The following is a 17024-nucleotide window of genomic DNA, read 5'->3' on the forward strand; positions in this document are numbered from 1 at the left end:
GTGCCCCCTAGTCCTACTGTCTTTTTTGAGCGGGAAGAGTCTCTCCACCTCTATCCTATCCATCCCATTCATCATCTTATACGTCTCAATGAGATCTCCCCTCATTCTTCTAAACTCCAACGAGTACAAGCCTAGTTTATTCAGCCTCTCCTCATAGCTCAACCCCATCAACTCCAGTATCAGCCTAGTAAACCTCCTCTGCACTCCCTCCAAGGCCAAAATATCTTTGCGCAGGTGCGGCGCCCAAAACTGCACACAGTACTCCAGCTGCGGCCTCACCAATGCCCTATACAGCTGCAGCAAGACCTCCCTACTTTTATATTCAATCCCCTTCGCTATGAAGGCCAGCATCCCATTTGCCTTCCTGACCACCTGCTGCACCTGCAGGCTGGGTTTTTGCGACTCATGCACAAGGACCCCGAGGTCCCTCTGCACCGTCGCCTGCTGCAGTTTTTCGCCCCGTAAGTAATAGTCCTTCCTACCATTCTTCCTACCAAAGTGGACCACCTCACACTTGCCAACATTAAATTCCATTTGCCATTTCCTGGCCCATTCGCCCAGCCTATCTAGACCCTTTGGATCCAGAGACTTGTCAGCCTGCAGCTCCATTGGTTTGCTAGTGATTGTAATTTCGCCGTGTTTGTCTCTTCCTTCCACTTCCTGATTTACAGCTATTACTGGAATGTTTTTGTATCTTCTTCTGTTATGAAAACAGAAGCAAAATATTTGTTGATTTCATCCAACATTTCCTTTTTATCTACTATTTTAGCTCCCGTCCTCACTCTGTAGAGTGAGTTTGCTTCTTTCAGTTTGCTTCTTTCCTTGTTAAATACCTGCAGAAACTCTATCAATTTTTAAATTTTAGCTAGCTTTCTGTCATATTCTAATTTCATTTTCCTGATTAAACTTTTTGACATTCTCTGTCATATTTTATGTTCTGACCAATCATCTAACCCACTTGCATTTGCAGAGTTATTTGCCTTTTCCAGAAGTTTAATACTTTAACTCCTTTAGTGAACCAGAGATGATGGGTCTGCCCCTTATCTGAGAATTTTTCTTTATAGTAGTAACGTACGTATTCTGTATATTCTGAAATATCCCATTGAAAGTCTGCCATTGTTTCTCTATTGATCTATCCTCATATTCCAGTTCAATTCAGCTGGCTCAGCTTTCATGCCCACATAGTTGTTCTTATTTAAGTTGAACATATTAGTCTTAGACCTGCTTTTCTTCCTTTCAAACTGGATGTAAAATTCAATCATATTATGATCACTGTGACCTAGAAGTGCCTTTACTCTGATATCATTAATTAATGCTGTCACATTACACAATGCCAAGTCTAATATAACTGGTTCCCTTCATTTGGTTCCAGAACGTGCTGCTGTAAGAAACTATCTATGAACTCCAATGTAATTTTTCTTCCATGAGTAATTTTAAAATATGTGATAGTTCCTTCACCAGTTGTTGACTTTTTTGTTTAAACATCTGGCATTGATGAAGACTACTTGCTGCCAGAGACAGTGGAAAAGTTGAGGCTTCTTTATTTGCTGTATTTCTTGGACCATATGTTTCTGCTGTCACCATTCCAGCAGTAAGACAAGAAGACTTGTGAATAGCCTGTAGTAAACAGCATAATCAGTTTTTGCCAAAGGGATTACTTTATAGGGCAACTAAAAGTCATTCGTACGCTTGAGCTCAGAAGTGATTGGATTGTTGATCCATATCAGAACTCTAGTGGAAGTGACATTGTCCTAAACCAATGGACACTGACTCTGTTTGCTTTCTTCTTTAAACTCTCATGAGGAGCCGTTGTGGGGCTTGGGAAGCCTTATGCACCAGGGTACTTAAACAATATTATAATAATCAGTGATTAATTTGAAGAAGAATGGAGGAGGACGAAGGCAAGTTACAGAACTGGGTAGATCCATGACAAATTCGCCTTAAACTCAGTGAATGTTATACTATGAGAAAAGACATGGAGAAATGAAATGTAGTCCAGATGGTACCACAATGGAGCAGTGAAATAGAGTCTTGCAGGGTGTGTGAATACTTGTGCTTTATTTTTAGGGACATAAACGGAGTGAAGTGAATCTGTATAAGACATTGGTGAAGCCATATTTGTGTGCAGTTTTGGACATCCTCATAGTGTGGATCCACAGAAAAACTATGCTGTGGTTTTGAAAGGCTGATACAATACTATGCATTTGCTGAAAGGGATGAAAAAAATAAAATTATACATGCTGTGTCAGTGTCCTGGACCAGAACACCAAGGTATATTCTGAAGCCAGACTAGACCCTGACAATTTTTCTATTTTGTGGAGATAGGCTGTTTCTTTCCAGGAATGATTCAACTGACAAAGTAGGGATCTTTTATAGTGAAACAAACTTTATTAGATAACACAGTTTATGTATTCCTCTAACAAATGAAGCACTTAACCATTAACAGTTGAACAATTTTTAAAAATGAAAGGAAGCAACTTTACTTTTCTAGCTTATGACTGTGTTCTAGTTACAAATGAACCCATTATTGGATTGCAAACTTAGAAGATTTTCAATCTTACTCCATTCACAAACTGGTGTTGAAATAACCACTATTATAATATTGAAACTACTGAGATCTTAAGGGTAGCTTTCCTTTTGTATTAGTAACTCTATTGCTACAAAAATAAACAACCATTTATATAGAAATAAAATACTTTGTGGTTTATTTTCTTAACTAATGTAGTTCTAGTGTAGACACTTAATACAATTGCACTAAATCCCTATGCATTTTAAATATTTTTAAAATGTACATGCAAACTCCTTCAGGAAAGCACATGAAATGATTTGTACAGAAGCAATGCTGTTTGGAAAATTACTGTTTAAGCAAATGAATTTTGTTTATCCATTCTTTTTATTGCCTGTCTTCTCTTTGCCATTCATTCCCTTTGCGAGCTTTATTTAACTTCTTCCCCCTTAATCTCTCTGTGCTTTTGCCTTCAAAAAAACTGATTTGTAAGTACTTGTGTTATCCATTCTGTCCATCCTCGTACCACCAATTTTGAAATGAAGGCCAATTTACTAAAACTGAGATTAATTGGATGAAAACCAGCTTCAGAAGCCATTCTCAGACAATCAAAACCCCTGTCTTGGTTGACCACAAAACCTAATCACATTTGACTGAACATGCCCATTCACAGGAGGTTAAGGATTAAATTGATGCTCTTTTTAGAGCTTTTCCGAATGTTGTTGAATTGAGAAAATTTAATACTTTAATTTGACTGAGTGAATCGGTTCAGAGGACTGATACATCAGTGTATGAAATGTTCTGTTGGTCTGATGTGCCAAACGTCTAAAAGCTTTATAAAGATAAAGGTAGATTTTACAAATGCAGTCTCCTGATGTGAACCTTGAAAATGCTGGCTGTGCATATTGTTGATTTGGACATAGAGGTGAGTGAACTCAGAAAATCCAGTGGACTCTGCTGTCCAAGCACCTAAATTCCTGTTCGGTGTTCCTGGCACTAAAAACTCGAAGCTGATGGTAACAATTTCTGAGGAAGGAAAATCTACCTCAAAGCTCAAACTTTGTTTTAAGAAAAACACTTACGCGATAATTTACAAGCATCACTAGAAACATAAATTAGTATACCAAAGCTTTATTCGTTACAGTAAGTGAAAGGTACACATTTGAGTGTGAAATGCATTGCCACCTGGACCTGTGGTGGTTTAAGTTGGCCTGCACTAGTAATGCAAAATTGATAAGTCAACAGAAAAGGAAAATGGACTGTCAATTTACAGCAGTGCTGCCTCATTAGTGCCATGGACCTAGATTCGATTCCAGCCTTGGCTGACTGTGTGGAGCTTGCACATTCTCCCTGTGACCACGTGGTTTTCCTCCAAGTACTCTGGTTTCCTGCCACAGTCCAAAGATGTGCAGATTAGGTTGATTGGCCATGGTGAATTGCTCCTTGGCGTTGGGGGGACTAGCAGGGTAAATACATGGGGTTACGTGGATAGGGTCTAGGTGGGATTGTTGGTGGTGTAGATTCAATGGGCTGAATGGCATCCTTCTGCACCATAGGGATTTTGTGATTCAATTTGCACCATCCTTAAAGGCCAGTTTTGCCGCATTCAGTCTGAAAGTTCAACAGGGTAAATTAAAGCACTGAAAGGAAAGATTGCCAGAAGTTCAAGTTATTTCTTGTGTTTACTCCTGACTAGATGGCATTTATGATATTGTTACGATTGGAGCTCCTGCAGCGCACATTCGGGGGTTTCGAAATGGAGGTCTTCGCAGGCAACTGTATAGATTTGAGGGAGAAAAGAGGAAGTAAGTGAAAGATTAACCACTTACAATCATTATTATTTGTTTGTATTTTGTATTAATCAGATCAGTTTGATTTATTGTATTTATTATTCACTTCCAGTTGGTCCAGATTTTGAGGTGGTAATGCCAGTGGGTAGTGAAACTGACTACACCATTTGGGGCTTGGCCTTAAATCTGGGGTTGGGAATCCAACACCTGGATAATTTCTGTGTCCCCACCTCACGCCACATCTGTGTTGTTCATGCAATGCAATCTTCAAATGCAAATGCACCATGTGGGGAGCTCGGTGTCCAATCAGAGGTGCTGAGCTTTGCCAGGAGCTCAAGTTTCAAATTCAGGCAGCAGCCTTGATGGGACTTGTCCTCTCTCCTGTAAGGGAGCAACAAGGCATATTGAAGGGTCAGCAGCCTCACTGTGCACTAATCAGCCAACTTAAAAGCATTGAACCCAGTCCAGGGCAAATCCTAGTGCCAAAAACTTTTTGCCATTTAAAAAATTGTTCCCTGCATTGAATCCCCAGCTGTGCATTAAATCCCCAGCTGTGCATTAATGTGCACCAGACTGTTTGGGTTCAGTGATTTACAATTTGAAACTTGCCTTCTGTTCTTCCCCGGTCTGTTAACAACCTCCTCAAGGAGTTTAATGAGCAGTCAGTTCCAGCCAAACATGTTCCTGACACTGTTCTAACTTTGAAAATTCCAGCATGTCCAAAGGCTGCTAAAGGGGTTGGGCACTGGCACACCATCTGTAGCTCAACATTGTAAAACATGCCAACTCCTTGTCTTGTAATGCAGCCCCCCCACCCAAAACCAGGTGATTAATAATCCAGCCCTGGAGTCTGTACATGTGCAGAGTAACATGGAGATTCAGAAGCTGCTGTCAACAACTTTGCATTTCTCCAGAGGGTGCGCTATTGAGACGTCCCAGGCCAAACTGCAATCAATGGGCAATCAACTGAATTGACAAAAACTTACATTGATCACCCTGTTGGTGCTGTTGTAACAACCTCTGAGAACCCTGTTGAATAAGGTGTAAACTGGGTTCTTAATGGTGTAAGGACGTCATGATTACGCCCATTGATCCTGAAAATCTTATTTTTTATTTGTGAAATTTCAATTTTCCATAACACAAAATATCACGCTTTTAAAATAAATGATGATGATTGAATGAGAGAAGCTAAAGATAAATTTATTTTGCTATCTAAAAAGTAAACTAAAGGCAGTATGAAGTACTTCTAATTTCCTGGTTTGCGCCGTGTGAATATTTAAATGTGATTGGCTGCTGCATATCACAATACTAACCTTGACTTGGTGCTAGATTCAAACTGCTGTTGGAAAAGAAACCACAGAAATGAATAGAACTTATAAGCACACACCTTTCCTTTAGTTCAGTGATGAGCCCTCCTGCATTGCTGCTGATGGCAAAATCAGAACCATTGTATATTTTAGTGTCCACCTATCTATCTTGGTAACGTTTGTCAAAAGTTCAAATTGCCGATTGCATGATTTTAATTTAATCATCTATGTATTGTGAAATCGTACATTGTGTGCTTTCACTCACAACAGTCCTGAAAATACCTGTAGCCTAGGCTGTCTTATCTCCCTTGCTGTAAGCAGATACAAGGCACTGGTTGACTTTGGAAGGGGGAAGTAGTTATTTTTGTAATTATATTTCTTCCTTTGGAGCTGACAACTTTATGGTTGGGAAAGAGGAACATATCATACTTCTGGACTGTTGCTCACACTCCCCCAGGAGCCTAGTACTAGGGATGGTGATTACCACAATAGTATGTTGCACTAAATACTTATGATATAAATCTTCCTGAAATGACTGCAGTTAATTCGTGGCCTGTACAATAAATAAAGGATATCACAAAAATTGGGTGTGTTTTACGTATAGCATACTTCATGAAACATGCTTATTTTTATTTTGCATTCTATATATCTACAGATGAAGCTTTTAAAAGCTTATTTTGAGTCCAGCATGAAACGTGTAATCCGTGATTTTGTGGTTATTCAGCTTTATCCAAGACGTCAAGAATTAATGATAAAAAACATAGATAACTGGTTGGACTGGACAATTGGTCTGACGTAGGAAGATTATTCTAATAAGGTTAGATGAAAAGGGTAGGTGAAGGCTGGTGTGGAGCATAAACACCAGCATCGGCCATATGGGCTGAGTGGCCTCTTTCACAGCTGTACCTGCTCTGTAATTCTATGATGGTGTTAGCATAATTTGAACAGTAATGATATTGCATTTTATTTCATTGCATATCACAGGGAATAGCAAAGCCCAATGTATATTGCACTGTGAAATCTTATACTGCTGCACCAGATTTTAATACTGGATTTTATTTCACTGAATTTCACAGCATCATTTTTTTTAATGTTGCTCAAGTCATCATAAATACATACGTTCTCAGAGCAGGAATAGTCAACGTGCCCCTTGAGTCTGCTCTGCCATTCAGTGTGATCATGTTTGATCATTGACGTTAATTCAAAAAAAAAACTCCACTTTCTGGTCCAATACCCACTTCCAGTGACTCCCCTGAAGTCCAAAGGTCTAACCCACCCCCCCACCGCTTCAGTATAGCCTCTCTAGCCACCTATTTTCAGAACATCTACCCTGTCAAGTTTCATCAGAATCTTTTGGGCTGGATTTTACCCTTCTCTGGTAAGTAGTCGTAGGATATTGGGGCACATAAAATACAGCAAGTGGCCTTCTCACTGTCGAGCTGCCAGTGCCCAACTGTATGGACTTTTACAGTAGAAGTCATCAGTTGACCCAACTGCCCTTAGGCCTATTGAGGTCTTTATTTGGTCAACTAAAAGCCACTTAAATGCCAAATGCTATCCTGCTGATATTTTAGTCATACTGGGAGGAGGGCCACACTGTGCTTTCTGCTAGGGCTGGTGTCATGTAAGGAGAAGGAGAACCACCCTTGTGACCTCCTGGACCCATTGAAGGTACTCATCCTCCAACTCCCACCTCTCACCTCCACCCCCACTCCTTACCTTCCACTTCCAATGATCAACCTCCCCTTTAACCCTTCTCCCTTGACATCCTGAACTTGGCCTCTCATCCCCTCACCTCCTTCGCCAGGACCACTCACTCTAGACTTAACCTGAGATCCTTGGTCTCAAAGGTCTCCAGTTCCATCTGTTCGTGGGGAGCATGTCTATTCTTCACCGGTGAGAACCTTTCCTGTGAGGTGATAAAGGCAGGTGAGCCTGGATGATTGAGCTCCAGGCTCGCTAAGCAGATGTAAATGTCCATTTTAATAAATTTAAATACATTAATCTGTCTCTCGCCCATTTCCAGCAAAAGGCTGACCACTGGATATCTGGCACTCGTAAAATGGCACCTGTCGCAAAAACCGACACTGAACTCAGCACTTTACATCCAATTTTACCACTGTGTCACGGTCAAAACTTGATAGTGTGGTGGTAAAATTGCCCCCAGAATATGGGAAGGGAATTTGCAACATCTGCCCTTTTTTTGCAATTGTACAATGAAAGAAGGATAGGGAAATAAAGAGATACAGGGCAAAGGCCACAGGCAAAATAAAGGCTTGTTTCATGAGTCCAGAATCAAAAGTCCGACGGCGTATTCCTGAAACTGTTGCTGAATGATCTGCTTCTGCAGAATCAACGACTTGTACAATGGGAGAGGGCACGTACAGATTCATTAGTCTTGTAAGCACAGATGCAGAAGTTTGGATGTTCCAGTAGTCCACAGTGTAGAGGAAAGTCAGCTAATTTAAAATCTGGACAGAGCCCCGGTTCATTGCTTCTCCTGAATCTTGTCAATCTCGAATCTATGCTTGTGTATTATTGCTAAACCCATGTGTTATGTTGTAGCTTGTTGAGTGCCTTTTGAAAGTCCATATATAAATACATTCACTGGTGCCCTTTTGTTTCGGGTTTTAATTGTATTTATTTGTGTCTCAGGTATGCTTATATTAACACTGCAATGAAATTACTGTGAAAATCCCCTAGCTGTCACACTCTAACACCTGTTCGGGTACATGGAAGGAGAATTTAACATGGCCAAATGTACCTAACCAGCACATCATTTGGGTTGTGGGAGGAAACTGGAGCACTTGAAGGAAACCCATGCAGACATGGGGAGAACGTGCAGACTCCACACAGACAGTCACCCAAGCCGGGAATTGAACACAGTAGCAGGGGAACAACATGTGCAGATTTGGAAAGAAATAATCAGGAAAACAAGCCTTCATTCCTCTTTCCAGTTCTAAATCTTCACCCATTTATAATTCTGTATCATTTTCTGGGACCCTGGACCCTGCCCCTCTCCCTCTCCTTCCCCATCACCCTCAACTCATCTTACGGTCCATTAATCTCCTGGGACACCCCATTATTCCCATTCCCAACATTGGGAAGCCAGGATTTTCGCTCCCACCTGACAGTCATTTCATTCATTGCAAGTTCTACTTGTAGTAATCTCATTAAATTTGATCCTCAGGGATCAACGTTTACTTTCACTCCTCCCGTTTACTTTATGCATTTAAATGGCTCTTACTGTATGTTTTTTACGTCTCTTGTTCAGTTGCTCTAATATTCTGTTTTTGCCCCTTTTTGTCAACTTTTTCATTTTCCTTTTGCTGCTTCCCGAAACACTCCCAATGCTTAGATGTACTTTTAATGTTGTGAAGAATAGTAGTATCTTCTTTTAATCTAATCCTGTCCTTAGCTTCTTTACGTAGATGTATCACTTCTCCCATGAAGTTAGTTTTCTCAATGGATTGTAGTTGTAATGAGAATTTGAAATTAATTCTTTAAATGTTTGCCACCGTTCATCTATCATCGTAACTTAAAATAATTTTCCCGATCAGCATTAGCCACCCAACAACCACACTTATGCATCTGACTTGATGTAAACTTAAGGCTCTGCTTTTGGACTTAATGATGTCGCTGTAGAACCTAATGTGAAATTTTATCATATCATGATCACTCTACCCCATAGAATTCCTTATTATGAAATTACTAATTAACCCTATCTCAATGCATGGCACATGATCTAAAATAGCCTTATCTCTGGTTGGTTTGACAATGTACTGTTCTAGGAAATTGCCTCAAATGCATTCTATATATTCATCCTCCAGGCTACCTTTTCTTATTTAACTTGTCCAATCAATATGAGGATTAAAGAACCACACAATTATTGCATAACCTTTATTATGGGTTCCTAATATTTCTTAAGCTAATATTCTGTCCAATGAATTGTGATTTTTAGGGGATCTGTAAACTACTCCCACCAATGATTTCTGCTTTGTTATTCTTCATTTACACACATACTAGCCTGGATTTTCCAATCTTGTTCACCCTGACACCACTGCCAGTGAGAACAGAGCATTTGACAGCCAAAATTCCACTCACTACAGCAGGACTGGAGAATCCCAGCCGCAGACAAGGTTGGAGAACTCCTGCCACTCGTTCTAATAACTAAGCATCTGAACCAAGATACACTCTCCCGGTGTTGGCTACATTTTGGTCAGTTTTAATGAAGTCTTTCTAGTCCCAAGTAAGTTAATTGTAAGTTTTCATCGTATGCTAGAACTGCTCACAAAGAAATCGTAAAGAGAACAAGTCAGGAGCTGTCTCCATGCTTGGGTCTGCACCCAGCTTTGTTTAACACCAGACTGACCCATCAGAGCGGGTCATGTGCTCTCTTACATCACTCTGTGGGTGGTATTTATATTAAGTCCACATTAACACTATATGTGTCGGATTCTTTGTGTTACACTCCCTGCCGTCTTTATATCACACTTTTTATCAGGGCTCCAACCACATTTTTTCCATTCTACCTGACTTTGCAAGAATATTTAATTTTGAATTTGGCCATGATCAAAATAGAGTGAAGCAGGCTTGAAGGGCTGAATGGCCTACTCCTGCTTCTATTTTCTATGTAAAATGCCAAGAACCCTGAAGTATTTATTTCCTGACCTCCTCCATCTTGCAACCGCAAGTTTATGATGGTTTTTGAATCAAACACATTCAATGTTCTTCAGTAGCAACATGAAACCCTTAGTCTTAATACTGGGGTAGGCAACACAACCTACAAAGTTCCTGGTCACTTTCTCCCTTTTGTGAACGTGGAAATAATATGTGCAATTCTCAGTCCTCTGGCACCACCCTGTATCTAGTGTCTAATTGCAGACACTTAGCAGAATTGTGGGATGCTGATGATCCCAAACTCCCACTTATTGCAGTCATAGAACACTAATTGCCCCATCAAACCTATCTAACCTTGTTTTATTTATTTCATTTGTTAATTTGTTTGTCTGCCTGATCTGAGCCCCCTCTACCTCACCCCTGCCCACTGCATGACACTTCCCTTCTACTTTGTTTTTTTCTAGTTTTGAAATATTAGTCAATTTTAATAGCTGTGTCTAAAATTTGTTCCACAGAACATACACCCCTACCCCTTCTCCAGCAATGATGGCAAAGTCTTCAGTCACCATTCTCTCAAAGTGCCAAAATCTCTTTTCCTTGTAAGCTCATTTCCCACCTTTAGAAGCATTTTGCAAATTTATCTGTTTGGCTCCACCGTCAATCAACTCACCACCGTCCCCCCCAAAACTTTCACCCATTCTTTGCTCAAAACCTGCTCCACCCGCACCGCCCCCCCCCCCCCCACCCCCCCCTTGTAAAATGCCTGAGGAAGTTTATCTTTGTGAGGAACACGATATGGCCACAGGTGTTTGAGATTTTTACAGGCCCCATGCATCTGTTTACACAACCAGAGTTACCTCACTTTAATAGATAATCTGTAGTGTGCAGTATTTTGAGAAATAATTGATGTGAATGCATAATACAAGTCCAAATACACCCGGGGGAGCTTTATGGAGTCGGAAAGAGTAGGAAAGATGATATACTTAATTAGGCAGGATGTGAAATCTCGTCGTCCCAAAAGCAAGTTGATGTGTGGAGATAAAGTCAGCGGCATGTCGAGCATCGGCGTGGCCTGTGGCAGGTTCCTGCTTGCAACACATTTGCATGCAATGAATACCTATTAGCATAAAATTTGTTTAAAAAAAATCCCACCTTCAAGATGAGGTGCACGGAAATTTCGTAGCACGCGGTTCACTTTTGCTTACAGGTGGTGTACACCGGACGGTTCTGTGCAGTGGGGTGAGGGACAGCAGTTTTCCATGTTTAATTCACTGTTTGCCCAGGAGGCTCTCGCCTGTACCAGCTGCAATGTCAGCTGACGGTGAGTTTCATCAACGGAAAAATGAAATCTCCCACCACAGAATTGCACGGGCTTTGTGTTCTTGCTGCCAACGCATTAAATTTCAATCATAATCATATGGGGAAATGGGCAAAACAAAAAAGAGGGCTACATACTTCTGGTTCCTCCAGATGGCACCACTTATAAAACGGTCCCCCTCAGTTTGTGATATCTGGGCAGTGATTTGTCTTGCGCAGCCCATTGATTGGAAATTGACTCTGGTTATGCATGCTTTGGAAATCTCAAAAACTGAGGGCGGAATTCTCCATTTTTAAAGACTAAGTGAGTGGCTCCAGTAGCATTGTTTCCGCTGGTCAGAATGGCAGGATCCTGCACCAGATTCTGTGCTTGGTACGTCATTAATTATGCACAGGTGAGATCCCCTCCAAACCTATTCATCCACCTGCTGTCAGCTAGTCAGTTCAAAGGTCCCGGCACCATGTTTAAACACCAGTCCAGCATGCTTTCTTCAGCTTGCCTGTCTTCAGGAGACTTTCCAACACGTCAGGAAGCCAGAAACAAAATGCAAGTAGCCTTGAAAAGAAGACATCGCCTGCTTTCACTGCCAATGCACTTGAAGTACTTATTTGTGGAGTCTGAGCTTGGCTTTATACCCTCTTGTTTGTCTATATGTTCTGCAGTTGGGCTCCAGCCTCCCTCCCCTCAGTCTTCCCTCTGCCTTCCATTGTTTGTCACCTTCATCTGCCTCCTGCCCCCACCCCAAGGGGAAGTATTGTCCCCAACCCTGGCATAATAATGACCAAGATGGTGACACAGGAGGATCCAGCAACACAGTCCATGAATACCAGCCTGGGGTCAGGAACCAGTTTGCCCTGGCAGAGTGGTGAGCAGTGCAGCACTATGGAAGAGTCTTTGTTGCATTCACTTCGCAGCATCTTGCAAACTGAGGACCACCTTGTGCATGCTACTCTGTCAACTGGGTTCTAGGCCGACCTGATTTCCTGCTGGCATGATGCAAGATTGGAAGGCCTAATGGGAGTCTGATGGCCAGCTGTTTTAATCAGCATTCATAAAATGCAAATGACATTCAGGCCAGCAGACAATGGGAAGACTGGCCCACCATTAACCCACCATTGGGAGAATCACAGCGCAATTTTATACTGGAGGGTATATGACGTTTTGACTCGCACTAGATTCTCCGTGCCTGCTACCACCAAACCTGCTGTGGGCAGGATGAGAGAATTCTGCCCTGACTCTTGATATTGAAATTTAATACTTTTTTAAAAAAAAATGGTTTATGATTCTTTTGCAGTTGAAAATCGATTGGAAAAATTGTTCTGTGGATGGTCTTGAAATAGTTTGCCAAATGCCATCCCTCAGGCAATTTGCATGGGCGTTTACTAGGTTCATTATCTGTGGTGGTCACATACCGGTAGGCACACGCTCATATAGATAGGCAGCATTATGCTGACATAATTGTGTGACTAGAGAGGAAGTTTGAGCTAAAGATAGTTATCAGGAGGTACTTACTGTTCAATACAAGATGTCCTTGATTTAAGCAGTAATGAAAGCACAAAATAAACCATTTATCTTTGAGACTAATTTAAAGCTGCAGTACCCAAACAAATGTTAGTATGTTTTCAAAAAATAATTTGTTGTGTACTTAAATTATATTGCTGACCATTTTAAAGAAAGGAGTATTTAGAACAGCTTCACATTGATGTTTGTTAAATTTAACCTGCATGTAGTGCCAAACTCAAATTGCAATAAAGTTTGATTCAACTCTACAAATATATTGACCAAACAAAAGCACATGAAATTAAGCACATTTGTGAGTGATTTGAATGTGCAGCGATTGTGCTTCTTTCTACCATTTCATGAGTTTAAGGGTCCAAAACAAATTGTGCGAAGTAAATTACTTGCATAACCTTTGATCCTGCCTCTGAACCAGAAATAATTACCCTGGGACCTGTCAAAGATTCTGAAAAGCCCCCCAAAATATGCTCAATCCAAAAAGCATATTCATACTTCCACATAACCCTCAGCCTGTTCTTTCTTTTCCATATAATTTCATTAAATGAAAGAGAATTCATCTGATTAATTTTGAAGACTATCCCTAATTTGAATTTGAATTACAGTATTTGATGAGTAAAGCTTTCCATTGAAGTGTGATGTCTTTGATCTATAGTTAATGCAGAGTGTTGTTACAAAACATGAGTTAATATTCAAGTAGTGCAGGAATAATAGATGAAAACTTGTGGAGGTGAGGAGGATCTTTCCCACTGGCTAAAGAACTGGCAAGACCCCCGGATTGCATTTTTCTGAGAAGACCCCAGTATCTTTTGCCGCTCAGGCACTTTAATAGGTGAGCCTGCTGCAAACTGTCAGCCAACCAGAGGCTCTTCTGGACTCAACTGTGTCCCTGGGAGGCTACTTCTGGTATTGCAGTCACCAAAGACCTCAAATCAAGGTGAAACCTCGGCAAGTGAGCGATGGGAGGCTAGGTTTTGTGGGTTGGAGGAGAGTGTCAGCTTCAAGGGCAGGGAGATGGTTCTCAGCGGGCTCTCCCTTACCAATGCCAGGACCCTTGATCAGGTACTCAGTACCTTTAAATGAGGGATCTCCATTGGAAGACACAGGTCAACATGGCAGAATTTGCTTGGAAAGCTCCCCCTACCCACCTCTGGACTAATATTAGCAGCAATGAATGAGGCCGTTAAGTGGGCCTTTCTGCCACAGGCTTAATCAGGTTGGAAGTAGGAGGGTGGTGAAGACCCCGCCCGCCTGCCACTTTGCCCCTCCTCATTAAATTCCCTCGTCACCAAACTCACTGGAAGAGGGCATATAAATTAGCAAAGTGCACAAGGTTGGCTCTATCAGGGTAACTGGCTTGAAAGAAATCTACGTGCTGGTGCTGTGGTTTAATGGGGAGCTGTGGGGGATACTAAGGGAATCAGCAAGAGGAGGAGGGTTAGCACCTTAGGGTAGGGCAGTGATGAGTGATCGCAGAAGGGAGAATTTTTGGGCATAAATTTTCAGGGGAGGAACATACCGATTTATGCTGGTAAATGCTATCAATGATACAAGGGCGATTGGAATATAATGTACAATAGTATCATAGAATTCACACAGTACAGAAGGAGGCCATTTGGCCCATTGAGTCTGCACTGACAACAGTCCCACCCAGGCCCTATCCCCGTAACCCCCATATTTACCCTCCTGACATTAAGGGACAAATTTAGCAAGGCCAATACACCTAACCCGCACCTCCTTCAGAGTGTGGCAGGAAACTGGAGCACCTGGAGGAAATCCATGCAGACATTGGGAGAACATGCAGGTCACAGACAGTAAGCCAAAGCTAGAATTGAATCAGGGTCTCTGAGGTATGAGGCAGTAGTGGTAACCACTGTGTCAGCATGCTGTTCCAATACTATTGATCTAGTCAGCACCCATTCATTTAACAGAGCTTGAAAGTACTTTCAGCAGCATATAGTGGGCTACCACATTAGCCTGCCCTTGGTGAACTGTAATCCAAATAGTAATTCTCGGTGTTGGGAGAGCACACTTGAGTTGTTGCTGAACCACATGGCAGCTAGTGAGCAGGACACATTGGTGGCTCAAATTCCAATGCATATTTACTACAATTTTTATAGCTCCTTAGATTGAGGAAGTTTATCACTGAAAAAGCCCAGCACAACCGCGCCTACCTGCATAACCATCCCTCTTAAATTAGATTTCCCACAGAGATCCTTCACATTGGAGTTTTCAATGCATTTAAAATGAAATGATGCAACCCACCCGGTGACTTTAATAAAGTAGATATGACATTGTGAAGGCATAAAAACATATGGAGCACCAAGTCCTTTTGATTTAGTAATCCATTTCTAGGACCAACAAGCTATGCACTATCAGCTCCACTATGTATTTGCTCAAGCATACTTTGTTATTTGTACCCACTTAAGATAGGTGCAGCACTGAAAGTGTATATGCAGCTGTTCTGGGTATTATGTTCCCTGAGATGGAAGCCATTATTAGCTGCAGAAGTTGTTTTCATAAATATTTAAAATACATGTTTTGTATTTTTATGACTGACTTAATTTGACCCCAGTTAGTCTTGCTTCATTCGTTCATGGGATCTAGCCATTGCTGACGAGGCAGGATTTGTTGTCCATCCTGAGTTGCCCTTGAACTGAATAACTTTAAGAGGAAACCACATTGCTGTGGGTCTGGAGTCACATGTAGCCCAGATCAGGTAAGGATGGTAGATTTCCTTCCCTAAAGAACATCAATTATGTTTATAACAAGTGACAATGGTTTCAGGGTCAACATTACTGAGTCTAGCTTTATAATTCCAGAATTGTTCATTGAATTTAATGTCCAACAGTTGTCATGGTTGGATTTGAACCTGTTATCCTCAGCACATTAGACTAGTAATCCAGAGGCCTAGCTAATGACATCGCAACTATGCTTTTCTCTCCTCTAGTGTCTACATCCCATATTTTCCATTGCAGGACTGTTGGCAGCTGCAGTTCAGAAGATGGAGATAATATTGGCTGTACATCCCTTCTTTGTTCTGGAGAAATAATCAAGAAGCATGTGTAGTCATGAACTGTAATGTCAGGTCCTGCTCATACCAAACCCCTATGTCTGCAAAGCAATACTTAACAGGCAGTACATACCTAACAAGATTTGTCATCTCTGGGAGCCGAACAGTCAGGCCTGTGCCACGACAAGAACTGTTCTGACAATAGCTACTTAACTGATTGTTGCATTGAACCTTTATGTACTGGGTGCTCTCAAGGAATAGCAGAGCAGAAATGATAACATTTTCTTTAAGTGATGAACTGATCTATAAAGCAGATGGCAGATGATTTCTTTGGTAGGCAAGCACCTTAATCACTTTCCTTTGAAGGCAGCTAATAGTGTGAGGGAACACTGCAAATTTTCTCTATGGTAGGTTTGCTGAAAGACCACAGCATTAGTGAGAGTGAATGAGTGAGTGAAAGGATTGCTGTCTTCCAATGTGCAATCATTCCGTGACCTTATTCAGAAAAATCATTAGAGTGAATGCTTGCTATCCTGGTATTGGTCACAAGAATTTTGTCTTATGTCAATTTTTGAGACCATACGATGATGGGAGCAGAAGTAAACCACTTGGCTGTTGGAGTCTGCTTTGCCTTTTCAATCATGGCTGATATTTTTCTCATCCCCATTCTCCTGCCTTTCCCCATAACTACTGGCCCCCTTTATTAATCAAGAACCTTTCTATCTCTGTCTTAAAGACATTCCATGACTTGGCCTCTATAGCCTTCTGTGGCAAAGAGTTCCACAGATTCACCACTCTCTGGCTGAAGAAATTCCTCCTTATCTCTGTTTTAAAGGATCATCCCTTCAGCCTGTGATTGTGCCCTCTGGTTCTAGTTTTTCCTACTAGTGAAAACATCCTCTCCACGTCCACTCTATCCAGACCTTGTAGGACCCTGTAAGTTTCAATAAGATCC

General features: G+C 41.3%; 1 protein-coding gene across 3 annotated transcripts in view; it reads left to right on the top strand.

Moving 5' to 3' along the window:
* The window catches only part of inpp4b (inositol polyphosphate-4-phosphatase type II B), a 708475-nt gene that overhangs the window by 557060 nt on the left and 134391 nt on the right, over positions 1-17024 (top strand). For all 3 annotated transcript variants that reach the window (XM_080194015.1, XM_080194035.1, XM_080194025.1), the window contains one exon: positions 4203-4311. In XM_080194015.1, coding sequence (XP_080050141.1) covers positions 4203-4311 — 109 coding nt within the window. The remainder of the gene's footprint in view (positions 1-4202; positions 4312-17024) is intronic.

Source organism: Carcharhinus amblyrhynchos, chromosome 1, assembly GCF_965287045.1.
Source record: "Carcharhinus amblyrhynchos chromosome 1, sCarAmb.v2.hapA, whole genome shotgun sequence".
NCBI classification, from domain to species: domain Eukaryota; kingdom Metazoa; phylum Chordata; class Chondrichthyes; order Carcharhiniformes; family Carcharhinidae; genus Carcharhinus; species Carcharhinus amblyrhynchos.